The 13,338-nt window shown below is 39.8% G+C and overlaps 1 protein-coding gene across 5 annotated transcripts in view; it reads left to right on the forward strand.

Annotated features, from left to right (window-relative positions):
• MYRIP (myosin VIIA and Rab interacting protein) overlaps positions 1–12,767 on the forward strand; it is a 195,057-nt gene extending 182,290 nt beyond the window's left edge. For all 5 annotated transcript variants that reach the window (XM_053963083.1, XM_053963094.1, XM_053963102.1 and 2 more), the window contains 6 exons: positions 2,440–2,634; positions 6,407–6,568; positions 8,205–8,309; positions 8,406–8,466; positions 9,239–9,357; positions 10,046–12,767. In XM_053963083.1, the coding sequence (XP_053819058.1) occupies positions 2,440–2,634; positions 6,407–6,568; positions 8,205–8,309; positions 8,406–8,466; positions 9,239–9,357; positions 10,046–10,078 (675 nt within the window). In that variant the 3' untranslated portion in view covers positions 10,079–12,767. The remainder of the gene's footprint in view (positions 1–2,439; positions 2,635–6,406; positions 6,569–8,204; positions 8,310–8,405; positions 8,467–9,238; positions 9,358–10,045) is intronic.
• Positions 12,768–13,338: the final 571 nt, after the last annotated feature.

Genomic DNA, 13,338 nt, shown 5'->3' on the forward strand with positions numbered 1-13,338 from the left:
ACTGACAATTTTGGAACATGAGTTGTTTTAACAGCTTTTGATAGTTGCTCAAAAGGAGGGTAGAACATGCGGAAAATCATGAACTGAGTATCCAGCTTTTTACAAATCACATTTCTGCACCTATGGAGGATTAGAGTGGACATTAGGAAGCATTTCTTCACTGTGAGGTTGCTCAAACTTGGCTTCCTAGAGAGGTGGTCAGTGCCCAACCCTGTCAGTGTATAAGAGGCATTTGGACAATGTCCTTTAAGGGCATGCTTTAACTTTTGGTCATCCCTGAACTAGTCAGGTAGCTGGACTAAGTGATCATTCATCATCTTCCAAATGAAAAGTTATTCTATTCTATTCTATTCTATTCTATTCTATTCTATTCTATTCTATTCTATTCTGTTCTGTTCTGTTCTGTTCTATTCTATTCTATTCTATTCTATTCTTTCCTGTTGAACTTCTTTTCCCCTATCCATTTCCTATTAAGAAGCTAGGGTATTTTTCACTCAAAATCTTGATTTCACAAAGATATCTATCACAGACAACTTTACCTGGAAAACAGAAAAATTATTTTATAGTAATTGGTCTGTGAAAAGTGCCAATATGGATTATATTGTGGTATAAAATAACTGTTTCTAATTTAATTTAATATTTTTAATTCATCATTAACTATAAAGGATAATAAAAATTTAAGAAATAATGAAAACTAAAGTGAGGCTATAGTTATTGAAATGGAGAACATATATCAGTGAATATGATGAAGAATATATAGTGTCTGGCCTTCATCCTTTTTTGTTCACTACTCACCAAATATAAGAACTAGCTACTTGTAGAAGTAAATAATGAAAGTAGCATTGATTTTTCTCTTCTTCCTATAAAATTATCGATCTGATTTTAACCTAATTGGTACTTGTGAAAATAAATGGGAAAAAGCTAGTAGGCTATTCATGGAGTTCAAGTATTTGTTCTCTGTAAGAGAGTCCCAGGCCTGCTTTTTTGGGGCTGCGTTGGCTGTCCTAACAAGCTAAAGATCGAGTGCTGTAGCATACTGTATTTTCTTTGTTCTTCTTCTCTTTAATCTCTCATTCTAATTATTTCTTGTAATTCAGATGAGTAATAGTGCTAAAGATACCTTAATGTATTGATACACAACAATTGAGTATGTACTGCTAAAAATGTAACTTTTCAGTAGAAGTCTTACCTAACATAAGAATGGACGGCTGATTAAAGGAAAGAAATAATGAAAATATGTTTCCAATTTAACCCATCAGAAATTGTGAGAATCAAAAGAACATTATTTCTCCTGTATCCTGCCTATAGACATTTTTAATGAGTTATGCTCTCCAGTACCATAGAATTTTCTGTGTAACACCCAAAGATTGTCCATTTACTCAGTACTGATCTGCAGATACTTCCTTTTTGAGAAAATTTACAGACAGGTGAGCCCCTAATTCACATGCATAAGTATTTACAGGTTTGAGGAATTAATTAAATTTTGGTTTAAATTTTCCCACACTTTCTTTTAGGCAAAGCAACACTAAAGGTATTGCACATATATTCAGTGACAGTATTTTTATTGGCTTCAATAATCTTTGGCTTAGTCTCCAAGCTGTATCATTTGGATATTGACCTTGGTGCTTGAAGGTACATCTGGTGAATTTTTTTTTTCCTTCATCAGAGGAAAAGCTTAAAGCTTAAAGCTATGTGCAAATCATAAGAATCAGGACAGTTAATTACAAATTACAAGTAAGGAACACTGATAAAAAGCTTTTCAGTTGTTTTTTAAAAATAGATAAAACTGCATGCTTTTCCTTGGTATCTGATATAATTTATTCCATATTAAAGAAGAGGTAAATTGAAATTAAAAAAAATAAAAGGATACAAGTGTTTGCACACTTATAGCTCAATCTTTGTTTATTTGGGATGATCATTTAGTTCATAATAAACATTTTAGTAAAATGCTATCCTTACAGGGCTGCTGAAGATTGCTTTTCCATGTTTGCATCCATAATGAAATGGCTCCTGTGGATACAGACATAGATCATTGCACATCTCTTTGCCAGTATCCAAAAAGGAAAACTGTGTTTTAAAACATGTTTAAAACACTTCTGCGAAACCAGCTTTATGTAGCTCATGTAGAGTTTGAAGCTGGATATTTGTGTGCTCCTTTGGGATAAGATTTGGACCATCCCTCCAGTAGAATTCTGTTGTAGAAGAATTGCATGTGTATGTTATTTTGCATGCTGTAGCAGTGTGGGTATGTGAGAAAGGGAAGAAGGAAATGGTAAATAAATTCCAATTCCATTCCATGGTTCTTGTGTCTGCAGCAGAGAGCCATGGATATGGTTTTAGCATAGCTAGAGCTGGGGTTAGTAGAAGGTGATTTATATCTTACCCCTCTATGCTAATTTAATGCTGTTGTTTTCTCTGTCTGTTCTTGTAACAAAATAGAAGTACTCTGCTGTCTCTCTCTGCAACATATCTACAGAAGTCCTGAAAGTCATCAATGCTACTGAAGAACTGATAGCAGAATCCACCGATCCCTGTGACTTCCCGGATGACATTCAGGACAGAGGAAGGGGAACCCTCCCATTGGGCACAGATCCTGTCAGACTTGATGAGCAGCTCACCACACTGGAAGAAAATGTAAGATGAATCAGTATGTGAAAGAGTCACATGTGTGAGTGAGCGCCCCTGTTTGTGTGCACCAAATTGAAAGGGAAAGCACATAGGCAGCATCAGTGGATGTTCAAAATTAATTTGGGGTTTTTAAACAAATACACAAATAGAAAAAAAAAAAATTGTGTACAGTTAAGTACTACTTAACTGTGTCAGTAGCGGGGGTTTTAATATGTACTTTAAATATAGAAGGGAGGAGGAATTGGATGCTTTGAGGTTTACAACTAAGTTTAGAAGCTCTGTCTCAAAAAACTCATTTATGCCCTCCACACCTCTATGGCAGTGTGGCTATGCCACACCTGGCTGAAACCACACATCTCCTAGTCTCAGCATAGCCTCGTCACTCCAAGAACAGGTGGAAAAAGCATGTCGTCAGTCACAGAGAGAAGTGGAGAAGCTCTTCCTCCCCCCAACATCTCCTGCACATCTTGCTTAGCACCAAGGGATCTGGAGCTGCCTCCTGCACTGTTAGAAAGAGCAGGCTGGAGAATCCAAATTAAACAAACATTTGTTTGGCGACATCCGAATCATCCATCCTTTTCCATGAATACCTGTCATCTGCAGGGCAAAGTGCAATGCCGAATCATAGAAGGAAGTCACTACTCATTGGAAATTTTTGTGAATCCAGTTAATGGAGTTGGTACACTTTTAACTTTCTCTTCCTCCCACATTTAAGTAATTACATTTCAGTGCTCTTTCCCTTCATTAGGAGCCCTTAAAAATCTCATAGGAATCTGCACTGTCCCATTATATCATCCTGATCAATTCAAGAAAGCAAATCCTGGTTTTCTTTAGCCCCAGAAAATTTTCAGACAGAATTTCCTCTTAGAGGATAAAATCGGTTTCCTCCACAAAAACATATTTCCACAGCAGCCCCAGGCTAAGAACTAGGTGGAAGATACTCTATGGCACTAAAAGCCACTCCTGGCACTGGACTCTCTTTTATGAAATAGTAAAGTATCCTAAAGGTCCAAACACCACAGAATTCATCTGGTAGGGGAGTGAATATAGAATAAAAATCCAAGTGCATGCTGGACCACATCTTCAGAAGAACTAAGAAATTCTGCAGGACAAAGAGCAAATTGGGGAAATCTGGTCCCACATGTTTTTTTCTGTGGAGAACTGTGTTGTAAACTATCTAAGGTGCATGTTTTTTTTTCCCAACTGCACTTTGATAATCCCTCCCAGCAATGCGGAGCTTTGGCATCTGTGGTGCTGTGGCCACTAATCATTCATTTGGGCCAAGCATTTCTCACTGAGCAGACACTGGGCACAGAAGCTGAGAATTTCTTGCTTTGGCTTTGCCCTCGCTGCAGCATCTCTGGTCTAGCTTCTCCCAGTTCTCTGCAGAATTCACAAGGTATCCAGCACAAATTTGCTGTTGTCCCCACAGAACATCTTTCTCTGTCCCACACAGGACATGAAGTAGATGGCAAAAGCTTCACAGTTTGAAGATTTCACCATTACACTTCATGGTAAAGAGCCTTTAGAAATGCAGGAAACCATAACTTTTCCCATTGCAGCTGGGGCCGTGAACCACATCCTCTTTGCAGCAACTTTGCAAGAGGATCTGAGTGTTTATAAACACTTTGTTCATTTTTGCTCTCTCTAGCTTTTTGAGGACTGTGCATGCAACAGTATGAAGAATGTAGGGCCACCTGTACCAGCAAAAGGTTGGAGTTTTGTGGAAATTGTGCATACCTAAATGACAGTAAAATAAGTCTCCACAAGCTAAATATGAATGTATGAATAAGGGCATATTTTAGGGGAGACCTGCAAGGACACCATTGCTGTTGGGAAATGTAACAATTGTCCAAGTAAAGGGAATATTCTTCAGAAAAATATTTTCTTTAGTTCCAGCTGGAAAATGTTCATTAATATTTCACAAATGTAGGGGCTGATAGACTTACAGAAACACTGATGACAAAAATGACATTCTTCTATCAGTCCCATTTTCTTTGGATTTTTTCCCCCTCTTGAAAAGGACATCTTACTGTGCAGAGATGTTTGCCACAGCACCTAAAATGCATCTTTTCTTTAACTTTCTAAATATGCTGCTGTTCAAAATGTTCTATTTCTTCTTTCTCTAAGCTTTTAGATGTGACAGGGAAATCTAAAAAAATTGCCTTTTTATCTAAACTGGCTGTGGTATGTCTTATTTAAAAGATGTATCATTTAAATGAACAGTAAGAATTATTAAACCTCACAAAACCAGGAGCATTTCTATTTAAATCATCACGTTAACTTTATGGATCACCTGTGTCCCCAGGTACTTCAGTGAAAATTTTACATCAGATCACTTATTTCTTTCAGGTATGTGTTTCAAAGATTTCATGCCTGCAGTTAGGAAGTGTTCTTACAAGATGCAGTTTGTACAGATGTAGTGATTTTGTTTCTTAGCAAAGTCACATGCATGAAAAAAACCTATCTACAACTGACACAAAGAAAAAAAGAAAACTATTTCAAGCAACTAAGAAACAATAATGAAATAGAAAAGGAATAAAAAGTAACCAAATTTCAGTCTGGTCATTCTCCACCATTTTGATCCATAAAGTCAGAGCATTGCCATAAATTATTTGAATATCTCTTATGTCAAAGGACTGAATGATCCAGGAATTGTGGGCAGATGACTGGAGTAGAAGACGTATGAAATGAAGGTATTGGCTTAAGGATCTGCTTCAGATCTATTTGCTTGCCCTTTGAACCCTGAAGTCAGCCACAGCCATGTTGAATTCATGCTAGGTTTGTAAAAACATAGTCTTTACTGCTATTGCAATGAGGAAAATCAGAATATATATTTCATTTCCACTGTGCTGTTACCAGCCTCATGGAAACAAGTCTCTTGGCTAAGGAGTAAATGGGCAGAAAGTGCAGTATTTTCATGTGGTTCTGCACAATTTTAAGCACAGATGTCAAAAGCCAATGCTTGAAAATTACCCTCTTCAATAAACCAGTGACCTCCATGTACCTTAGGGGGTTTGTGAAATAAAAGAAACAAGGAGACACAGTGTATCACTAATTACTGCTCTGAAGGGCTGAATGGGAAATGAAACCTTTAGCTGTAGTTATAGATACCAGAGGTGGGCTGAAACAGTAAGAGTTGTTTATTTTTAGGGAAGAACTCTGAATTATAAAGTCAGTAATTCTCTCTTATGTGGCCCAAATAAACCTATTGATCCTCCACATATTCACTCAAAGGCCCAGGAGGTGGGAAGATTTTGCCTGCTGTATATTTGGGTGAGAGCAGGATTGGAAAATCGTTATACATATAAGCACATTTCCTCCATAGGAAGTTCATAACTATTTGCTGCTGAACAGTTATTCATGCAGTTTTTATTGCCAGAAAGCATCAAATGGGTTTAAAGAAACACGGCTGTATATGAGGTGTGATCTGTTGACTTCCCTTTGTAGACTTAGGGTGTTATGCGATGGAATATCAATAATAAAAAAGCAAACTTTTCAACTTTTTTCTTTGCTGATCAATCTGGAACAAATCTGGTTTGGAATACAATTGTAGCACCTATGGAATCTGTAATGCAGCCACCTCGCTCATCCCTTCTCTTTGTGGATGTGTGTTTTTCAGATTATTTCCCCATGACTTTCCTCTGCCAGGTAAATCTCCCTGTAGTGGGCTAGCAAGCAGGGAAGCTTGCAGGTATGATGGAAAATGAAGTCTGCTCAAACCTGCATGCCCACAAACCAGGAATCACTGACACCTGTCCCCACTTTGGCCCTGCAGGTGTACCTGACAGCCAGCACGGTGTATGGGCTGGAGGGGCAGCTGACCAACCTGGAAGATGCTGCGCGCAAGATCAACAGTGTTACTGAGGAATCTGAGCTGGCTGATCTGGAGGACCAGGTGGCCACAGCAGCTGCCCAGGTTCATCATGCAGAGCTTCAGGTGAGGACAGCAGCTCCTCTCCATCTGCAAGTTTCACACTGCCTTGCCTAACACCCACCTCACTGTATACACTTTGAATATTCTGCTGTAGTCTGATGACCCAAGGCTGCTGACTGCATCACAAGCTGAGCAGAGCATAACTGAGCTGTGTAACTCAGCCCAGCCAGATGTATTGTATCTCTTTGTTTCTTCCTTCAGCTTGGTTTTGGACATGGCACTGCAGTGCCACTCACTGCAATACTAATGCTGGACTGCTCCTTGCTGCCAGGCAGCTCCCACGGTGCATGTACTCTGTGTCATGCGCGTGGCCCCGGTCAGACAGCAGATAGAGTCTGAGGCAGTTTATCTAATCAGCAGCTTGTCAAGCACTTTCCAAAAGATGCCACTGTTGGCAGCTTTCTACCAGCAAAGGCCAACAGCAGCCAGAGGCTGAGCCAAGGACAGAGCCTAGGGCTTGCATGCCTGCTGTGGGATTTAGGTGCTAAGCAGCACACATGCCAGCCAAAGGCAAGAACTCTTGTGCACGGTGATCTAGCACCACTCTAGCAGGCTCCAGAAAGGCTGGGGCTCAGAACACATTGTAATCTGGTGCTAAAAGCTGAACAAGATACGCTGCCAGACCTCAAAGGGTTGACACTGCTTGCAGCTCACTGCCCAGTCTGTACCCAGCAAGATGCCCTGACCTGACTCTGTCAGGGTTTAATGGGAAGTACCTGGTGATTTTACTCAGTGGAAGCATGCTCAACTCAGGAGTGAGCAAAGATCTGAAAGCCTGACGTGTCTCCGATGTCAAAAGTGAATTGCTGTACTGCTTCGTAAACTGGCAGTGGTGTTCTGTTGGCTTTGGTCATTATTTTAGGGTAAATCTGTTAATGGGAGTGAGAGGGAGAAGGAGAGAGGCCTAAACTATGCAAGGAGCCAATGGAAGATCTGCAGAGTGAAGGCAATTGTGGCTTCAGGTGTCATTGTGAATCAACTGTTGGGTTATACCACTGACTCTTCTTTCTCTTTTGTCAATACTTGTCTCCACTACTCTCAATATCAGACTACTTTTCCCTGGCAATTTGTTTTCCGTTCAGTCCTTTTATATAGTGTATGCCTGCATTTATGCATGCTTGTGTTTAATATGCATATACATTGAACTATAAATATTTAAGATCAAATGTTTAGATTTTGTGACAGAGGATGTACTTTGCATGTGTATGAAATTAATTTTGAGTTAGGAAATGTGTCCCACAAAGTCATTGTTCGATTGTAGCCCTTTAAAAACACAGCTTGAATGAATTTGGGATTATGCAGCTAAAGGTAATCAGGAGATAGCAGATGCAGGTTTTCTCTTCTCCTTTCTTTTTTTCCTCAAAAGGAGTAAAATGCCTCTTCCTTGGAGTCACAAGGTAGGTTGGATTGTTCTTTTACTCCATCTTTACTAACAAATTAAGCCCCTTTAAATATCAGGACTAAAGAATGCAGGAAGGTGTCAGAATTGCTGAAGAAGTTAGCCATCTGTTTATATTTTCTTATTAAAGAGGATTTTACTGGGGGAGGGTTATATTTCAGTAGTGGCATCCACAGTAATTTTAAAACTTCTTTTCCCCCCTCCCCATCTGTCTGTCTCTCTCTTTTATTTTCTTTGAAGATTTCAGATATTGAGAGCAGAATATCAGCTCTCACTGTTGCAGGCTTGAACGTGGCTCCCTGTGTTCGCCTGACAAGGAAACGGGATCAAAAGCAAACAAACCAGGTGCCAGAACATTATGTAGTATTCAAAAAATACATTGGGGAAATCTTGCCTCTTTCTCTATAATGGAATTGAGTAATGCATGTATGTTGTTTACAGATGCATACAATAGACACATCAAGACAGCAGAGGAGAAAACTTCCAGCTCCACCAATAAAAGGTACGCCTAAAGTGTTAAGTAAATGAGAGAGACTCTCTTTGTAAGATTCAATATAATGTACAGGTCAGCAAATTAGGGAAAAGTTTAAGTTACAAAATGAACAGAGAAAGCCTAATAGACTGTTCCATCCTCCTCATTTTCCAGGTACTTGCATTATATAAAATATCCCTTTGTCACATTTAAAAGCATCACCACTTTCTCTTCAGTGAAAGTTGTGACAGTGGCAAGTAAACAAGAGCAGAGGCAGAAGGCTGGAAAAAGCAAATGAGGAACGCTGAATACTTGCCCTGCAAGAGGGGTGCTGCTGCTGCAGCATGGCTGGGCACCACAAAGTGTGGCTGCCACCCTCCATAACCCACCACATCCTTAAAGTCTGTATTTGCTGATTTCAGTCTGTATGAAATGGCTCAGCAATATTCCTGGTATGCCAGAGAATGGCTGTGAAATGTCTTTATAAAATCAAGTGGGTTTTGTTCTTTCATATTTTGGATCTTGATTATTTTTTTTTAACTCTGCAGTGCATATTATCTCTGAAAATTCTAGGGTTTTGTTCACTGCACTATTCTTTTGTAATTCCACTGATTGACATGGCCTCAAATTTAATTTATCTGGAGTACCACAGCCTGCTGTTTTTAATTTAAATTAAATCCAACTTTTCTCACACATCTTAGGGGAAGTTATGTCTCTCTAGAAGCTGTGACTCTTCAGAAGTATTTTTATATCTGCTTCAATCACTTATGTGAAAAAATCTCCCCTTTTGTATTTTTCCCAGGTGAAAAAATAGATGGCTCTCCAGTTACCACTGTCAGAACGTTTAACAGAAACTTCATGCTTCAAGGATCTCTAACACAAAGAACTAAAGAAAGGAAAAGCACTGCCAAGGACTTAATGGTAAACAAATGTTTTTAAAACTTTGTTAAGATCAGTCAAATAGAGATAGTCAAATCTGTGTAGGTATCTGTATTTCAGTATCTTCAGAAATCTTCTTTTGATAATTTGAGGAAAAAAATAATAGAGACTGCTGAGGCAACTCCCAAACAAATATGACCAGTGTCCTGGAAGATGTCTGACTATATACACTATAGAATAGCAGCTCCTGAATGTCAGCTTGTGATAATGTAGCCTGGCTGCCAGGTCTCCAGGAATGTGCTACCCATATTTTTTAAAGAATAAATAAATTAGTTATGCCGTGCATTTCAGACTTCTGAACCACACCTTCACAGAACCAGCTGTGCATTATAACCTGGCAGGTGAGAGTCACCTTGAATTTCACCAATTGTTGAGAAATGTTAAAAGGTTATCTCAGTGGAATTTAAGGGATAGACAGGTCACACATTGGCTCTGCAGGGTTTGAACAAAGAGGCTTCTCTCAGGACACCCAGGACAGCTGTCAGTCATTTCTTCTACAGCAGCCATAGAGGGATAAAGGAAAAAGCTGACTGTCCCAAAGAAGTCTGCTACAGGACATGTGGGAAATATGTGGGGAGGTGAGAAGGGAAAGGACATGGCTGTGTTCTTCAGCAGGTTTGTTTAGTTCTTCACTCATATGTTTTTTCTTTCCTGTCCCTCTCTGTTTTAGGAACCTGCTATAGGATCTGCTGTGATGTACTAAACTTACTCTTCCCTACTGCCAATAACACACTGCCTAAGGCTGTACACTAGAGTGCCTTTTCTTAACAGCCATTGTGTATGTCCAGCTGAAAATGGACCCTCAAGAACCCACAGAGCCTCAGTTATAGGGCTTCATTTGGATACCTCACTGAGAAAGCTGTCCAAGTCTTCAGCATTGTGGTCCGCTACAGGAAACTCTGCCTTAAAGTTCTCAGAGGACTCTAGACAGGATGCTATGTTTCAAAAGCAAGGCTCCACCTTTTAAGATGCACTTTTTCTCCCTATCAATTGTACTAAAGTATGTAGTCTTTAAAATGCAGTATGTTTTTGTATACTCAATCAGTCATAATTATAGGCCAATTAATCTGCCAAAGCAGACCTGTGATCCATATTTGCTGACCTCTTACTATTCATGTGGGCATCTGTCTTGTCGAGCAATAAGAACAACTCTGTGCAGTGTGTGCTGCTTTTCAGCTGCGTGGAGGGAGAGGAGAATTTGTGTACCTCGCTTTGCTCCCAGGGAGTCAGTGGAAGTCTTGGGAGGGTTGGTAGGAGGGGGAAGACTTCTCTGTTCTCTGAGAGTGCATCTCGCAGATTGAATGTTCCAACTCCAGAGCTAGGGATATTGCTCTAGGCAGCAGGGGTGTCATGCTGAACCAGGAACTGGTGGCCACACATGTGGACCAGATGTCTGCTGAGTTGTGATCCCAGTGTCTGGAAACATCTGAACACTGTTAAAGAAACCAACACCTTCGTATGTCTTATTCTTGGCAGCATTGTCCACTTGGTGGTGGCCGACCATGCTGTAGTTCAGAATAAATTGTGTCCAAACCTTTAATATTGGAAAAAGGAAGTGAAAGTGTTGGAGATGAGATCTCTTCTGACTGACTGGTGGTTGTGGGGTGGCTGCAGCTTGCAAGAGATTCCTTTCTGGCGTTCACTGGTGTTTCTGAAAAGGAGGCAAATGTAGCCCAGACATCACTTCCTATACTAGTCTGGATACACCAGAGAGTAGCTGGGGCCTGTTGCTGGTGCCACATGCACCCCACTACTACTGGACCACTCTGAATTGGATAGTAATATTCTTTCTTTCATTTCTTGAGACCCTTAACAGGTGAGTCAAACTAGAAGGCCCTTTGGCAGATGCCCAGGAGGGAGGATGCTGCTTACAGGGTGTCCCTCTCACCCTTTTGTGGGAGAACATTGCCAATTTGTGGTTTTTTTTGCTCTGAAGAATACAAAGAAGGTAGTCAGAGGAGGTGATAAGCCAGTGAATCCCTTACCTTCCACACCAGTGGCAGAGCAGGTACCCAAGAGCAGATGGGGTTGATGCAAAATGTGCTATGAAGGAAGGCATGGGCTGGCAAGCTCTTCTCAGCACTAAGGAGTGGTGAGCTCTCCCAAGAGCTGTGGGTACCAGGAAGGAGAGTTCCTTTGTTCCCTGGGACACCAGGCCATGAAATGTCTGTGGCTGGGCAAATACAAGCAAATTTCCTGACTAGGCTGGATTTAGGGAGACAAGTGGGGAAGACAGGGAATGGCTGGATGGGTTGATTGGAAAGACAGTGCCAGTTGCAAATCTGCCATCCACATTTGACATCTAGCTTGCCAGTACTCTGATGTCCAGCTGCATGTGAGGAACCCTTGGAATAACTACAGTCATCTTCCCACTTACAATACATAAGTGTGACTCCATTCCTTCAAGGAATTTTCATCTGCCCAAGATCTGACCCAATGTCTTCATTCTGGGTGAAATTAGGCCTTCTTTTACTCTCACACAGTATTAGTTCTCTGAAACTGGTTTGCACAGATGTGAGGGAAGAATTTGGCCCACTCTGTTTAATATATAAATATATATATAAAACAAATAGATTTTATTTATATATGCAATCCAGGAAAGGAAATTAAACAGAGTAGGATGCCTATTAATTTTTTTGTTTTTCAGTCTCCTCCTCCACTGACTGTTCTTGTGTATGTATACAATACATTCCCAGGTTCTGGTTTATGCAGGTATGCGTGTTATGAAATGTCATTAATGGTGGTTGGTCTGCATATTCGTCTAATAAATAATAACTAATATTGTGTATGTAATATCAATACAGAAATTACTAATTTTAATAGAATAACTCTCTGGCTTTTGTTCCGTTAGTGTGATTTAAACAAGCCAACAAAGTTTGGAGTAGGTTGTTTTCCTTAAGAGGCATGAAAAGCAACTATTATCGTGTTACAATGTTAAAGTATTCAGTCTTCTTTGACAGACAAATGTGTACTGTGTAGGCATTGCAAAAAAAAAAAAAAATCTTAAAAAAAATCCCACCTGCTCTAAGCATTTGAATTTTTACAAATGTTTATCGTGCCAAATACGTGCAAAGATATAATTTACTGTTTTAAAAAAAATCATAAAAGCATATGTTATAGCACACAAAGAATTATTTTGTCATCAGGTGATTTCAATCTTTAGTGTTAATATTTATATTTAGATTAATTTTTATAAATTAAAATATTTTAATGGGTAAAATGAAGACTATATGACCTATTTGATTAAGTCTGAGTGAATATTAAGCTTGCATTGTTGTTGTTATCTGCATACTCACCAAGAATTATTGTCAAGAGAAATTATAAAAGAGTAAAAGCGATTTATGAAAATAATGCCTTTTCAACGACTTGATTCATAAAGAAAACAAAAAATATCTTCTCTGTTGTTTGGATTTATGTGCACTTTGGCCCGGAAGTGTGCACAACCCACAGCCGCACACGTGACACCATCACACTCGGGACACAGGCATCTCCACAGGGGTGCCAGGGTTTGCCGAGACCAAAGGCACACACTCGGTTCACAGCTCCTCCTCCTTTAGGGCTGGGGTGGGAGGAATCCTGTTAGGAACATTTGCTGGTGAGTCTTCTCCAAGCCATCGAGTCTGTTGGCTGAAATACCATCTCAAGCACAGTTTCTCAGGCAGAATTTCTTGATCTCTCTCTGGGATTGCTACAAAAACTGAGCAAGAACCCTGCCGATAATCTTGGTCTTGCACTTCCAAAGTTCCTTGCAATGAATGTGGATCAAAATATTTATCAGCATATCTTCTCCACCATGAAAGCATTCAGTAGAATTAGTGTGTTTTAAGTAACACTTTGGGTCAGCAGCTTTGTTGTATTATAAATGGAAGTAACTCCCTTATTATAATAAAAACCCATCCCTTCCCGACAGGCCATTTGCAAAAAGAGAAAGAAGGGTTAAAATGTCTGCAATGGTTAATTCAA

This window comes from Vidua chalybeata, chromosome 1, assembly GCF_026979565.1.
Source record: "Vidua chalybeata isolate OUT-0048 chromosome 1, bVidCha1 merged haplotype, whole genome shotgun sequence".
Lineage (NCBI taxonomy): Eukaryota > Metazoa > Chordata > Aves > Passeriformes > Viduidae > Vidua > Vidua chalybeata.